At 38.0% G+C, this 16,634-nt stretch overlaps 1 protein-coding gene across 2 annotated transcripts in view; it reads left to right on the top strand.

The window, feature by feature from the left end:
• LPCAT1 (lysophosphatidylcholine acyltransferase 1) overlaps window positions 1–15,452 on the top strand; it is a 67,256-nt gene extending 51,804 nt beyond the window's left edge. For both annotated transcript variants that reach the window (XM_066560529.1, XM_066560540.1), the window contains exons 13-14: window positions 1,910–2,048; window positions 6,282–15,452. In XM_066560529.1, coding sequence (XP_066416626.1) covers window positions 1,910–2,048; window positions 6,282–6,466 — 324 coding nt within the window. In that variant the 3' untranslated portion in view covers window positions 6,467–15,452. The remainder of the gene's footprint in view (window positions 1–1,909; window positions 2,049–6,281) is intronic.
• The last annotated feature ends 1,182 nt before the right edge of the window (window positions 15,453–16,634 follow it).

Genomic DNA, 16,634 nt, shown 5'->3' with positions numbered 1-16,634 from the left:
GAAGGACCTGGGCGTCTTGCTGGATGACAAGTTGCCCATGAGCCAGCAGAGCCCTTGTGGCCAGGAGGGCCAGTGGGATCCTGGGGTGCTTTGGGAATAGTGTGGCCAGCAGGCCAAGGGAAGTGATCCTGTCCCTCTGCTTGGCTCTAGTGAGGCACATCTGGAGTGCTGTGTCCAGTTCTGGGCTCCTGGGCACAAGACAAGGAGGTAATGGAGAGGGTCCAGCAGAGGCCACAAAGATGATTTGGGGTCTGGAGCATCTCTCTTATGAGGAGAGATTGAGGGAGCTGGGGATGTTTAGTCTGGACAAGAGAAGACTGAGAGGGGATCTCGTTAATCCATACAAATATCTCAAAAGTGGGTGTCAGAACAATGGTGCCAAACTCTTTTCAGAGGTGCCCAATGACAGAATGAGGAGCAGTGGCCATAAACTAAATCACAAGAAGTTCCACCTGAAGATGAAGAAGAACTTATTTGTGTTGAGAGCGGCAGAGCACTGGAACAGGCTTCCCAGGGAGGTTGTGGAGTCTCCCTTTCTGGAGACATTCCAAACACACCTGGATGCACTCCGGTGTACCCTGCTCTAGGTGACCCTGCCTTGGCAGGAGGTTTGGACTAAGAGCAGCACTCCAGTGCAAGTGCTACACCTTCCCTTCCAAACTGCTAAAGAAACTAAAGGCTGTTGTAAATCTTGTCAATATATAATGTTATATAATATAATATATATAGTGTTTATACTGACCACCCAATATTACCTGACTACTTGTTCTGTGAAAATGTATCAAGTTTTATTAAAGAAATGTCTTGGTCTTTGCCCTATTCCTGTGAAACAGTGTGCAGGCTAGGTGCTGGGGGGCAAAAGGCAAGATTCTTGATTTGAGCATATGTTTTCTTTCATGGAATTTCAGTATTTTTATTCCACTAAGGTGTTCTGTCTCATGGCAACTGCTTCTGCTTGTGTGAAAAATATATACTTATGCCTGTTTTGTTTCATCTCATCAGTTCCCACCTTCTCAATGATGTAGAGAAATTAAAAGGAAGTTTCCTAAATGGCACTTTTTACATGGTTTGATATTTTCAGTGTTGTCATGCTTGAAAAGGAGAGAGAAATACTTCAAAACCTCCTTTCTGTCACTTCACATTGTATAGGCAAATTGAGTTATCTTAAGAAAGCTTAATGAAGCTATATTTGGTACAGATGTTTTGAAGTATTCAGGGTAAAACACTGTACATATGCAAAAATGGAATGAGACTATGAGCAATTATTCATAGGTTTTAATCTGTCAGTAGTAAAGCTAATCCTTTCTGAGGTAACTCTTTAGGATGTAAGAGTATGCAATTGATTGTTTTCTGGAATAAATACTTGTAGAAAATTATATGCCCATATGTATATGCCCCATGTGGGTAGGATTCTCCTGATTAATACCATTTAGATACAGACATTTAATGCAAGCTCGCTCTTGGATTTTGATCAAAGGAATCTTGAGTTTTACACCTGACCAAGTGGAAATGGTATCTGATTTAGGCTGACCTAAATATACCTCCCAATATTACAGACTGTGTTGGAGTTCAGACACGTAGCTCAATGGACTGAATATTGTTCTCAGTTATATGTTTGCAAAACATGTTAATTTTTGACAGTCTTGTTGAATATCACAGTGATTCCAGTGGTTAGACATGTAAACATAGGACTTTTTTCTGATTATAGCAAGCTTTACTTTCTAAACATACACATGTGAACTGATGATATTTTTTTTCCAGACGAATCTGAAATCCTTAATATATCACATCAGTCTGAGAGTGACTAGAATTTCTAATACCAGCCTTTTGCTTTACTTCAGTGTAGTGCTGTTTATAAGAGCTGGCATTCAGCTTTGCAATGATTTATCTTGCTGTCTTGATTTCATAGCTGTACCAGTCAGAAGGCGGAACTGTAACAGAAGAGGATTTAGCTCATATTCTGAAGACTGCCATGGGTGTGTCACAAATTGATGTTACACATCTTTTTAGAGCTGTAGATGAAGAGGAAAAAGGAAAGATTACATATGGTAAGTATTCTAACTGCATCTGAACTGTCACAAAATGTCCAAGTTGCTTGCATTCATGTTGACAAATAAAGCAATTACAATTTTAATAAACTACCTTTTTTAGTTGGCTTGGTGAACTTCAATACTGATAACAGCACTGCAAACAAAGTAAATTTACATTTAAAAAAAATGAGTTTCACCTTTGGTATCAAATGCCATGTTTGCATGTTTTCAGTTTTCCCCTCCTCAAGTCACATAATATGAGGATTATCTCCTTCAAAGTATTCTGTTCTATGACTTCCATGTATGTGAATGTGTATTTTTAAAGAAACATGCCTTTGCTCTGTCTTGTTGTTTTGTGTCTGAGAGCAGGAAATGAGGGGGTTAACCAGGCTGCCTATTCTATAGTCTGCAATAAAGGTGGAATGGAGGCGAGAAAGTTGCATTTGAAAAATTGAGACCTGGGTGAATAGATTGTGCTGGGAGTCAGAGCACTTCTGTGCTACTTCAGATTATTTATGTTTTATTCAGTAAGGTTCTAAATTTAGTTATTTCATTTGAGTATGAACTGAGTTGTTGGTAGCCAACATATTAAGTATCTCCAGTAGAGGTGCATAGGACATACCCTGTTCTAATTGTTTTCCTTCAGGATAATCAGTATGTATTTAATTGGTAAAAATCTTACAAAATAATACATTAGCGTTAGTAAATCATAGTTTCTACACTAGTAATTCCTCTGTTTCAAGCATACAATATGTATGTAAATCTTTAAATACACAAATATTTTAGAGTTACTGAAATCAGTATCAGGACAGTATTGCCACTGTCCTTTTCTTTTTGCCTGACTACTGTCTTCTCTCCTTGATTCCTGCTGTACTATCCCTTTCCTTTCTGTGCCTTTATCTGTCACATACCCAGCATTTCCACATCCATCCTGCCAATTGCCTTTCTCTTGCCTATCACTGTTGCTCCTTGTCTTCCAACTCATAATGTGCAGTGACTCAGCTCTTCCCCCCACCTCCCAATCACCAGCTTCAAAAATACCAGCACAAATCTTAAGCTGGTAAGTGTAGCAGAATTTTAATTTGGCACATTTCATTGTTTGAGAATAGCTAAATTTGTAGTCATGTACAAGTGAACTCTGACCAGGTCATGTGAGTTGCCAAAGAACTAATATTTTAATATTAATCTGTAATTGTTGCATTTAATCTGCACTTTTTCCCTAAGTGGTCATCATATGTTCCCATCACAAGAAAATCTGGACCACCAAGCCACAGCAGTGGCCACTGGAGTGCTTGGCCCTCATTTTCACTATTTTATATCCTGTAGTCAAGAATAGTCTTTTATGATGGAATGCAAAGCAGATAGCAGGATGATGTTTACGTAATTTCTTTGAAACTTTCCTTAGCGTTTTTTCTGAGAGAAGTGCTCATTTTATAATAGAACCATGTCATTTTAACATATCTGAAAGTTTTAATAGTGGGAATAAATATCCAAATTACTAGCTTACAGATTTAGAAGTTGCAAATAAACTTTTGGTATTGCATTTCTGTCTTGAAAGTTCCTGCCATAAATATTCAACCTCTTGCCTTTTTTGAGAATATGTGGGACTTGACACATGCTCAATTTGTTGCCCTTACTTACTAGAAAAGAGAGGTGAAAAAACTTGCAGACCATACAGTTCTGAAGATACTGTCCAGACAAGTTCTGAGAAATCAAAGCGCTGTATCTGATGGAGCTAATGTTACTTTGGATACACACAGCAGAAATCTACTGCCAATATCCTTTCTAGGGTGTTGGAATTTAAAGCAGGAATATTAAGTTGAACCTTACTTGTAAGAACAAAAGATAAAATACCTTAAGTATCAAACCTAAATTGCTGCATGCACAGCAGAGTCCTTGAAGCCACATATTTCATCCCAAAGATAAAGTTCAGGTTGCAAGTAAACAGAATAATCAAGAGCAAAATTGAGGTTGTGAATCTGAATTATTGGAAATCTGAATTTTTGTTGCATGGTTGAAAGCACTCTGGTTGCCAAAGATTTATGTATCAGTTCTCTTATACAGTGTGCAGTTGGCTTAGTTGTTCAGATGCACTTTCATTGCACTGCTTTTCCTTTTAGTCTAATATAGACAGAGGCAAGATCTATCAGACTTAAGACATGATTCAGGAGAGTTTGAATAGGTTCTCTAGGAGGGCATGTCAAATTCTAGGAAACTCTCCACCAGCTCTTGATAGACAATTCAGACTGTGAAAGTGTTCTGAAGACTGCCTGGCCTGCTGTAGCCAGAAAAAAAGGGGGAATTGGCCATATTTGGAGTATCTGTATGGATGAAGAATCAGGGAAGGAAGAATTATTTGCTTAAAATGATTATATATTAACCACAGGATTGTAATATTATTTACCTTAGTGGAAACAAGAACCTAGAGAAGATTAATGAGCACAGAGCTTCCAGGAGGAGCATCAAGTAGTAGGGAGGGTGTTTCAAGGATAGGAGAAAAAACTCTTGAAGTTCTTGTAGTACATATGCATACCTAATGCAAAGATACAGACATAAATCTTAACTCCACTTTGGGTTCTTTATTTGTCTCTTTGTTTTTAATGGAGGTAGGAAGCAAAATCACCTTCTTTCCCCAGGTTAATGACTGAGGTGGTCTTTTCCTTCAGTCTAATGCTTCACAGTTGCTTTCAGTTTGAACTCCAAGATGGGAACTGTGATTAGATGCTGGAATAGTTGGTTCTTTCTACATGACCTTGTTTCACATTTCTGGTGAATAAGGCAAATGGGATTCCAAGCACTTTTCATTGCACTCTGCAATGTATTCTTTAATAGTTTCAGTATTTATTTTAGCAGGACCCAAAATGTCAGCTTACTGCGATGTATCCAAAATGTTACTCTGTTCAATTTGGATTGCCCTTTCCTCATGAAGACTTTATCATTTATATGATCCATCAGCCTGTTGTATGTAGAGTTTTTCAACATAGATGGTAATGTTGGTTTTCATGACCTAAATTTCATCAACTTTTGTTGAAGTTATAGGTCCAGAATGCTCTAGGTCCATATAGACTGTAGATAAAGGGTGCCCAGTTTTTTGTGAGTGGAAGGATAAAGTTATGTTTATTGCTTTCTCCTCACTATCCCTTTTCAACAGTTCAGAGGCAGAGTTGCCCTACAACTTCAGTGCCCCTGTGAGCCTTATGGCATTCCCTTGCTCCCTTGTCCTTTGCAGTATTGAAAAATTATGTCATCTCAGAGTGGCAGAGAGGGAAAGCTGCATGCCAGCCCAAGTTGTAGGAGGAGCTGGGCTTCACTCCGTTGAAAGGCTTCTTTGGGTGTCATCTGCTCTGCCCCCCAGAGAATTCACATCATCATCTGATCATGAGCTCTTCTGGGATAGCACAGTGAATTTGAGTGGGATGTGTGTGATACACTGTAGGTGACTGAATTAGTGAAAACATTCACATCCAGATTTTTCTAGTGTCAGTTTACATTATAAGAATAGCTTCTTGTTGCTTGGTTCCTGTACAGTATCTTGTGTCCAGGTCATGTCTGAATAAAGTCATATGGGCAAATTGAGACAAAGTTTCTGTGTCTGATTTTCAACACAGAACGTTACTTCTTGATATTAAAGATTCCCCACTGCACCAAGAACTAATCTGGCTTTTCTTATTATCATGTTATTATCTGATATTAAAATCGGGAGCTCTTTCCTGTGTTATAAATTATCTCCTTAATATTATTCTCTAAAATATTAGGACTTTTAAAATGCTGAAATCTTGAAAGCAGAAGGCAGCAATGACAGCTGCTGTTAGGTTGAAGCAAACTATGAGTGCAAAGCATTAAAGGGCATGTTTGCAAAAGAGTTTTAAGAATTTAAGAAATGACTGCTCTTGATGTTCAGTGATCTTCAGCTGGAGGGCTTCTGTACTTCCCCAGTGAATAGTAAAATGCTATGTCAGGGCATGTGGTGTTCATCATGCATTTTAATGCAAATCTGAGTCTGTTTACCCCTTCATACAGCTAAGCCTGAAGTGTTTTCAGAGGGCTTAGATAATTCTTTGCAGCATCTCAGCTCTGCAGATGTGATAAAGTTAGGCTGAAAGCTAAAACAAGCACTGGGGATAGCATTATGTTAACTGCTGCTATTTTCCTCCAAAGAAATCATGTGATTATATATGTGTAAGTATTCAAATTTAGCATCCTTCTGTTTCAAAGAGCTGATTCTGTGCAACAACTATTTTTTTTTTTAAGATGACTTCTACACATTTGCTGTGTTGCACCCACACTTTGCAGAAGAATATCTCTATGCTGATCAGATGGGAGCTGAGAGCGACTTGAAGACTTCATCTCTCTCTGCTCCTAATGGTATCTGTACTGACTTCAGCCCTGACAGCGCTGGAGATAGAAGGAGGCCCTTGCAGAAGAAACTGAATTAACACTACAACTGTTACCTTCCTCTCCTGGTGAGAGGGTTGTATTTTCTTGGGATTTTCATAAGTCACTCCAATTATACAGCAAATACCAGTTTTGTGTGTGAAAGTTCTACCTGAATACCATCCTTTGAATCATATGTGCTATGTTTAACAACATGTTCCAGGTTACTTTGGGAAAGGTGTTTCTATTTTTTTTGAAAAGGTCTTTGAAAGGCAAAAATGTGAATGTGCTTCATTATTAATGTTCATATTTAAAAGGAAGCGGCACAACTTATTTATATTCCATTGGCTAGTTCCATGTACCGAGTGTCGCACAAACTGTGCATGTATAAAGAAAATGTAGCTACTATGGTGTAAAGTGCACTTTGGTGATTAGTGTTTTCCCTAGTTATGGGGATGTTTATTTGGGGCCAAACTTTGCTGTCCATATCTGAATAGTCAGTCTTGTTGATTTTGGTGGGAATTATTCTCTTGAGCAAGGCAAGCATACTTTGGCCCTTTGTTTTGGTTTCAGTGAACAGTTTGGAAACAGTAATACAAAAACTTGCTAAGGATTCCTTTTTTATTTTTATTGCTGAATGACAAAATTGTTTCTCTTTCCATGGTAGAATGAAAAGGAGAAGATCCTTATCCCTCACCCCAGCACTTTTCTACTGTAATCTTCCGGATGCAATTAAACATGAATTCTTTCCAAACTGACATGCCACATACTGTTTGAAAATACATAACTGAACTGTTTGTGCTTTTCTCTCATAACCAATCCAAATCACATCCACACAACATTTTATGGGAGATGTATACAGAGCTATATTTGATTGAGATTTTCAGTAATCATAGGTTTCTTTTGTAGCAAGCCTGTACAGATAACATAGCATGGAATACAGCATGGAAACTTGGGTGTATCAGCACAAGTTGGAAAAGGTTGCAGTCACTTCAGAGACCAAGCTAGCAGCAAGTTGCAGAACATCCTGAAGAAGTGCTAGTTAAATCTCTATAGCAACATTACTTATACTTCACAGAACGTATATGAAGCTTAGAATAGTTTAGAACTGTTTAAAAAAACCACCACACTTGTATTAGTAATACATATGTTTCCTTTTGTAAAGCCAGATGCCTTAATTGCTACTGGAGATCTCAGAGAAAAATCTAGATTATTATAAAACCACCAAGCTTCATTGATTAGGAAATGTGACTGAAGGCTCCAAGGAGTAGGAGGAGGGAGGACTCTGTAACAAAATAACTGTGATGGCAACTCTGCTTCCAAACAAAAAAATCTTTTAAGTCATTTCTGACCAGTTTTATAGGGTTTTGTGCATGGAAATCTATTGAGATTATTTAGCAAATGATGTCTGTTTGTACCAAATGCTTTTATAAGTATTTTTTAAATAGCAGGTGTTTTAAAGCTCATTAGGGTATTGGAATGTGTCCTTAGAAATCCTCAACTGTATGTGGCAGGTCTCCAAACTGGAACTGGCTTTAATAAAGAGGGTAGGAGGAAAAAAATGGAAGAAAATATGCAAACTGGAACTGGCTTTAATAAAGAGGGTAGGAGGAAAAAAATGGAAGAAAATATGCTTTATGGGGGTATGTGGAGGTAATAATTAAACTTTTGATTTATCCAGGTAACAAAAGCCAAGCTCACAGGGCAGCAGCAGACTTGCTGGCAAGATTTGAATTAAAACTGATCATGAAAAATAGGAGAAATTGATTGGAAAAAATAAGGTGTATGAGAAACTACACTTAAGTAGGAATAGTCAGCTGCACAGAGGAGGAGTGTGTATTACTGTGCTATATCTGGAGGCAGGGATGGCACAGAATATGTCAAACTTAGCACTCTTAACTCTTTGCTGCAGAAAAGATGCTCGTGATGGAGGGGTGCATCAGCATGTGGCCTGTGAGAAGCAGGGTATTTCTTAGTTACCAAGATGTGATAAGGTCTTACCTGAGGTACCTGTTCATATTGGGGCACCTGAGAGAGATGGGCTGTAAATTAATAAAGTCTGGAGGAGAGAAAGTACTCAAAAAGAGATTTAAAATACCCTTTAATCCAAAGAAGAGGAGACTGAAGGAAGATGTGAACAGTCTTTGAATATGGAAAAAGTTGTTATAGAGGAAATAGGAACACTCTTCTCCACAAGGATGGTAGATACTAGCTATGACTTGAAAAAGCAAGTTAAGCATTAGGAAAAGTCTCTTACAATATGCCTTATTAAGCTAAGGAGAAGGGTTTCAGGTGGGGTGAGCAGCCTGCCTTCCTTCACTGGAGGAAGGAAGTTTTTGAAACTGGAGTTTTTGAAAACAGAAAAGACAGAGAACTCCAGTAGAGACACTTGATTTTGCTGATGATGCCCTAGGGTTACAGGGAGATGTCCCTGAGGTCTGTTTTCTGCAATTACACAGTATGTAAGGGAAGGCAGGTGTAGTCTGGACATACTGTACAAGACTATGGCATGTGGCTCAAGCTGGCTAAGGTAGTTATCTTTTCCTTTGTATGTGAGCTTGAGAATGTGAGAATTTCATAATGCAGGGAATAAGAGAGTTCCCCAACATCTGTCTGGAAAGAAGAAAGAGGTAAGCTTAATCCTGTGGACAACTCTGAAGTGAGAGAAGCTCCAAAGAAAGAGATACATTGACCACATCTGTGAAAGAGCAAAGAAAGCTGATTAAAGTTGGCTAAATACAAGTGTGTCTAATTTGCATGTATGGTGTGAGTGACTTGAGGATCTGTTTGATGAACACCCATAGGTTCATTGACTTCTTTATTTTTATTTGTGAGGTGTTTTGTAATTGTGATGAGTGCAACAGCTGTTCTTGTGTGCACCTAAGCTGTACAGAGTGCCTTGGAGGGCACTGCAGCCTGTAGCAGATGGGCCCTTGAACAGGCTCCACAAAGAGGCACTGAAAGTCTCATGCACCAGTGAGCCCAGTCCAGAGCTGCTGCTGGAGAAGGCTGTGACCAACACAAGGCACAAGCAAGTATTCTTGGTGGATTAAAACTCATTTAAAAATTGGTGGATTAAATCATTAAAAAGAAAAAGGCATAAACCAAACAACAGATTCTGGAAGGAAATGTGAATCTCCCTCTTCTGAGAAATTACTGAATGAGATAAAGACACAATAGGAGGAATGATAGGATGAAGGATCAGCCTGCATGGAAACATTGTTAGACCACATATCAGGCCACAAAAGTTGAGATTAATTAATATAATTCCATTAATTTTAGCATTAGTAGTATATCATATTAGACTGCCTTTTAGTGAGAGAGAAGCCACATGACCGCAGGGTGGTGAACTCGGGCTCTTGAGGGCAGAGGCCTGTAACACATCACATAACTGTAGCCATACTCTTGTTGCAGCTCATGCATCAAACCCCAGCTGCAGAAGTGTTTCAGTAGTTCCTGATGAAAAGCCTTTTTAGAGGCATCAACTGTGGAGCAGCTGGATTGTGACAGTCAAGTTTCAATGACCTGATGCAGAGTCAGAGTAGAAGTGAAAACTTCCTTTCCCCTTCACCAAACACTGACATGTAAATGCTTTCCTTTAAAATATTGGCAGATTGGTATATTTTAACAGGTACTATCAATACCCCCTGAATTTACAAGGGGACATAGCAGACTTAGCAGCTATTTAACTTAAATGATCCTTACACAAAAAATGCAGTGATGTGAAGGCATTTGACGTTTCTGATGAGCATTTTTGTACTCTTACGTAATACTGCCATCCCTTGCCAGTAGAGTTCTTGCATCAACCTGAATTTTTACATACTGTATGAGATACCCAGCCATGGCTCTGGGTATCTCTTCTCAATATGCCTGAACAAGTATTAAAAGTTACCCAGAAAACCACCAAATCTAAAATATCTGAAGTTTGGGGTGTTGTTTGTTTTTTTGTTGTTTAATTGTATATTTTTTCAAACATAATGGAACCCTACTAAAAGCAAACAAATGCTTGGTAGGTGCAAATCATGTTTAAACCACTGTCTCTAGCATGGTATGGCAAGTGTTATTACAGATTTTTTGGGGAGTCTCTTGCTGTAACAGATAAAACGCTTCATAGGAAATTTATAAGCCTGATGGAGAAACTAGGCTGTACTCTTTTAGTTTTATCTTAATTAATTACTCTATATGTTTTAGATGCATTTATTGTAGCTAGAATGATCTAGGTGTGATAAATAGCAACCAGACATGTGTGTGTTTGCTAATCCCATTTTCAAGGTATAAATCCTTAGGTCACAGGGGTTGAAAAGGACACGTGTGCAGTGAGGAAGTGATGCAACCTCTTTAGTGACACAGCTGCCAGAAGTAAATACTTAAGTGTCACACCGAGCTCTTTATCAGAATCTTCGTGCAAGCTGAATAACTTTGTTAGCTAGTTTAGGCATTGGGGTGGTTGGAGTATTTTTGTGTTCACAAAATGCAGTAAACATGTTCCTGTAAAAGTCATTGCTGCACTTCAACATCTGATAAATTTATAAAGCAGGTGTGGTTTTATATATTTATGAGTTCCCTAATAAGTTTATCTTTGGTATTGCCAGTAAATTATTCTTCCTACTTTTATATTACCATGTGGTAACTTTAGCTTCTCATATTAACTGTTTTAGTCACCTTCTGCTCTCTGCTCCTTCAAAAATAGCATCCTCATAAAAGGACAAATTTCAAAAAAACAAAAAAAAAATCTGCCATGACTTAAAAAATACTAGTTGCAGAACTCCAGTAGCATGTGTTGTAGATCCTGTGATCTCAGAAAAAACTTGTAAGCACAGCTTTGCATATGTTATGGGGCTAAACTAGGCTGGAGAGAAAACAAAATTTTGGTTTAAAGTTCTGACCAACTAAGTTCAATTTTTCTTTAGCTCAGAGTGTGGGTCATAATACTTTCTGAAATGTTGCATTTTACCTAACGTGAACCCTCTGGTTTTTTCTCTAGCAGCGCTTTCATGAGTGTTCTAGAAACAGGAAATGACAAATGCACTAGCCAAGATTTCTACATTAGCAAAATTCAAATTTGGCTCCTAAAGCCATATTGAGGCACAGAAGTTCCCTTTGAACCAGGCATTTCAAGTAGTTGGCTACTTTTCAGGTATCTGAACCTCAGCTGATTAGGAAGACTTAAATTAACAAATTATTCTGAATAAATCACTACAAAAAAGCCCCAGAAGAATAGAAAATGGAAGTAAGTGTTGTCATCAGTGCCATTGGTAATTAGTTACTAATTAATTAATTAATTAAATTATTAATTGATCAGTCCAGCAAAACTGCAAGATCTGTTTCACATATGAGCAAGAAGGCTTACATTCAGGTAATTTTGCTGTCCTGACTAGGTAGAGTTTAAGCCAGGTGGTCTTTACTCAGAGGGTGACTTCTTGAAGGTACTACAACATCCCAGTAATGTCTTGGTCACTGACAGTGGAGATTTCATCTTCTCACCCTGCCTTTTTTTCTTTTAATTATGGAGAAAAGTATTCAAAACATGACAGGAACCCTGTAGGATCTTCTTACAGGTAAAAACCCTCCTGCACCACCTCAGAGATACAAAGGTGATGGTTCTGTGGAATAGTTATGGTGCTGAACTGGATATACAGTGCTGGTCACCAACTGTTTGTGATCAAACTATGTATAAATGATAATACTGAATTAAAACTACTGAGAGAATACAGCAGCAAACAGGACATCCTTTAGATGTGTTTGGAATTGGGTCTGTGAGTATTTCCTACGTCTCATAGTGCTCAAGTTGACACAGTTCCTTTCTCTGGGAAACATTTCAGGTTTCTTTCAAGATACTAACTACTTGGACTTCTTCAAGTGGAAGAGTGCTTTGTTTTGTAGAAAGCAGGTTTTTTTTCCCCAGATGGTGTGATGTGCTTTATCATGTGTAACATGATTAAACTGAAGTGGGTGATACCAAGAGAGCAGAGGATATAAGAGGTTTATAAAATAGAGGGTTTATGTTTCTGTGAGATATGCTGACACATTTCTGCACAGTAGTTGACGCTGCCTAGATTGTCTTGCAAGTCCATTATGCAAAATCATTTTACTAGTTATGTGGTGGCAGTGGCTGTTTATTCCACTTTCCTTAGCAGGGTGGCAGAGCAGAATATTCCTGTGCAGACAAACTTTGGGGTAGAGATTTATTTGCAGTTTTAAAATGATCACTGTCTGGGAACAGAAACAGTAGAATCACCTTAGCACTGATTGCACCTCAGTAAGTTATTCCTGTTACATAACTTAGCTCTTTGGGGGTATTTTTTTATTATCACAGTTATCATGCTTTATTCTGAGTTGAACAGAGCCATATGAACATCAGAGCTCACTTGAGATAGCTTGGGGATCTCAAAAAAGGTGCTCTGTGATAATCTGTTGTTAGGGTGTTACATTTCAGTTTTTTCACTTTGACCAAAAATGTCAGGAGCAAGAGAAAAAAGTCATGACTTCTGTAATACTCTATTTTTATACTGTCAATGGGGTGTTATTTAAGAGTGCCAGTTCTGAGCCAAAGTCAGCTGAAAAAAAAATCAGGCTGAACTCCTGATTCCAAACCAGCAAGTAGAAAATCCCATCCATGCCCAGCATGGCAGCTGGCCTTTTCCCACAGTAAAGAAGAATCTTTTCTGCCTCTTGGGCTGGTGAATTCAGTTTACTGTATCCCTAGTTCTTGCTTGTGCTGTCTGTTCTTTGTAGGTTTGTTGCAGCCAGAGGGAGATCCTGCTGCCTCCTAAGCTGAAGTGACATTCATGGACTTTTCTCCCTGAGCCAGCAGCAGCAGGTGAATATTTGAGTCCTGTTCTGGTATTGCTACCCAAAACTAAACTATTTTGTGCCTGCCATTAGGTACAGAACTGCTTTTTCTTTTCATACACTTCAACCATTGCAGGTGTGTCCAGGTGACAGCAGGTCAGAAAGAGCTTATGAGATTGTCCTTGTTCCTGTGAGCAACAAGACATTAAATTTAGAAGTATTAGAAGTTTACAGTGAAACCTTAAATTGGATTGACTCCTGACTCGCTATATATATATATCTATATCACTTTCAGTGTGAGCCTGTTCACTTCCATGTTCCACATGCAGGATCTATAAATGTGATTGCAAACAAAGTCTCCTCATGGATACCGAAGAAAGCTGACGCTCAGACACTTTTCATCCTACCATGGTACTGGAAATGAAATTCATCTGACAATAGGTTGTTTCTAAGTCTATGAATGTATATGGGGAAAACCCAAATACATGTCTTTTATTCACTATCCAGCATGAAGACAATTTTGTATTTTAAATGCTAAAGAAATAAACTTTGAAAGATCTTTTATGGCCTAAGTATATATTTTTTGTCCTATGTTTTCTTTTATAATGAACTTCAAGCAAAATATTTCTTATATTTCAAAAAGGACATTTAGGTTAGCCAGTGCTGTATTTTCCAGACAACAAAAGCAGTTTTAAAGTCAACATCTAAAAATGAAATTGTATTTTTAAATATGTGAATTAGACTTCCTTTAAGTTAAACATGTCTCCTTAGCAACTGTATATACTTAGACAAAAAGCAAACCCATTGCAGCTGCTTGTCTCTATAGTTGTTTGTGTTTGGTGATTTGTTTATATTGCTTTTTCATATTGCTCTAAGGGTATTAAGAGTCCATGTAAATCAGCAATGTTAGAAATAGAAGTCAGAAGTAAATTTCTTTAGAAGTGATAGAATTTGTTTCCTGGAAGAGGACCAAGAATAAGCATCAGCTAACCTTGTATTATGTATTATACTACTTAAATGTTGCAGCATTGTGCTGAAAGCATTTGACATCTGTTCAATGGGACCACTTTCTAAACCTTTTTGTAATCCCCAGCATCTGTCCAGGTGTGTGAGACATTTCTAATTTGATGACAGATACTAGTTCATCATTTTTGGAAAAATAAAATTGAGTAATCAGCAAGCTGAGAAATAACTCAGAAAAAAATTTTTGATCTCTGTAGTTGAACTTGCATTGAGGATATAATTTTTATACTTTGGGAGGAAAAAAAAAAAAAGATTGCTATGATTTTGAACACACTTGAAACTTTAAATGTACAACCGAAAAAGTTAACACTGAAATTATGACATTTTAGAATTTTCTTGTACTTCTACTGAATCCAAGTTAGGCACTGCCATGAAAAGGATGCTTTTAGCTGAAAACCTGTGTTGACAGAGCAGGAAGCTGTTTTGTAGGGACTCACTTATGAGGTATCACATGGTTGATCCATCAGTGGTACAACTTCACTTGCTGACCTCAAGGGTGCTCAGACAGAGCTGGTGTGTTTAAAGAAAGAAGGTTTTTATTGTAAGAGCCCTTGGATGTGCAGTGTAAATCTGTAACAATATATAGTGCTACTGGATAATAATGATCTAAATGCATATTTTCTGCTGTAAATTTCCCTCATGTGGCTCCAATGATATGTGTACATAGACTATTACCTTTGCACTGAACTGACTATACTTCATAAAATGAAGAGCAAAAACAAGTATTGTACTAAAGATGACCATACCTTGTGGCTCCAATTGTGGAAATACTTTTGCAGAACAAAAGGTATAGCTTCAGTGTTATAAATTTGATTTTTATATTTTTTATTAACATGCATGGAAGACTAAGGATAATATTTTTTAAAAATGAACTTGGTTTTTGTACATTTTTTCAATGTTTAAAACTATATGATTTAACATTACCTCTGAATGCCAGTGATCAGTAAATTTTTTAAGGAAATACCTCAATTTGAGCATTCTTCTCTTGTTGCTTGTCTGATAGGTTAAAATGGACTATAGGGTGTGATGAAGTGAGCATATGATATAGGTGCTTAAACTGTGCTATAGAAGACGTATGATGATTTACTGGAAGGGACCTAAATGATACACTACAAGTGTTGAGTGCAGTTACACAATCATGGCTCATTCTGCTCAACTGGACATTTTCCTCGTGAATGGCTTGTAAATTAAATTTTCAGCGTGAAGCCAAATTAAAAAATGAAACAAAAAATACTTGGTTTCCTCTGGATTTATTTTTCAACTTTTTTTTTTTTTAACCACAGGGTTTAAAATAAGGGAAAGGATACAAACCATAATTGTAAGACTGAATCTGTATATGTTTAGGCATGCTTTCTTGATGGGTGTTCTCTGTGTCAGTGTGTGTAGGAAAACAGTGTTTGTTTACCTGACAACTGGGAGGATGAAATGCAGGGGTTCAAAGGGGGAGGGAGGGGAGGAAAAAAAAACCCAACAAAACAATATCCCTCTGTGACAGCAATATTGTCTCCAGTTCCATTTTGTGTGCTTAAAGAAAAACACTGAAAGATCAAAAAGTATTCAGAAAAGGCACTCCAGAATTCTGGGAGAGTAAGTCTGTCTAAATTAGACTGAATTAGCTCTGGCTACATTTTTTTTTTTTATTCAGGAAGCAGACAAGAAGGGATCCAACACTCCAGATACCTATATACCTAAAAAATTGATAATGGAGGGTGGGAAAAAAGGCATCCTCTGAGGTCCAGTGGGTGTAAGCTGAACCATTAATATGAACAGTATCAGGAATAAAAGTGAACCACCGGGGAGGCTCACCAGAGAAATAACAGACATTCAGCATGATATGAGGATTTCAAGGGAAGACTTGTTAGTGTTTTACTTAATGTTATTCTCTAATTTCAAGTGATGGAGTTGTTGTGGTTAACCTCAGCTGGCAACTAAGTACCACGTATCCACTTGCTCACTCCTCCCCCACCCCTGGGGAAGAGGAGGAGAACTGGGGAAAAAAAGGAAAAACCTGGGAATTGAGATGAGAACAGTTTAATAGTTGAAATAAAATAATAATGAAAAAGGTGACAACAAAGAGACAGATAAAACCCCAAAGAAACAAGTTATGCACAACATAATGACTTACCAGCCTCTGACCAATGCCCAGCCCCTCACTGAGCAGTGATCAGCCCCTCCCAGCAATTCCCCTCAATTTATATACTGGGCATTATGTTCTATGGTAAAGAATATCCCTTTGGACAGTTCTGGGCAGCTGCCCTGGACATGCCCCCTTCCAGCTTATTGTGCACCTCCTCATTGGCAGAGCACGGAATTCATCCCACAAATGGGTTTGCCTTTGCCTGAGGCAGCAGTAACCCAGATTGCTTTTCCCAGCATATTTTTTACATGCATTACAGGAACTTTATCACCTTCCAC

Source organism: Molothrus aeneus, chromosome 1 (genome assembly GCF_037042795.1).
Source record: "Molothrus aeneus isolate 106 chromosome 1, BPBGC_Maene_1.0, whole genome shotgun sequence".
Classification (NCBI taxonomy): Eukaryota; Metazoa; Chordata; class Aves; order Passeriformes; family Icteridae; genus Molothrus; species Molothrus aeneus.
Note: the sequence above shows the minus strand (reverse complement) of the source record. Positions and strands in the feature narration are given on the sequence as shown.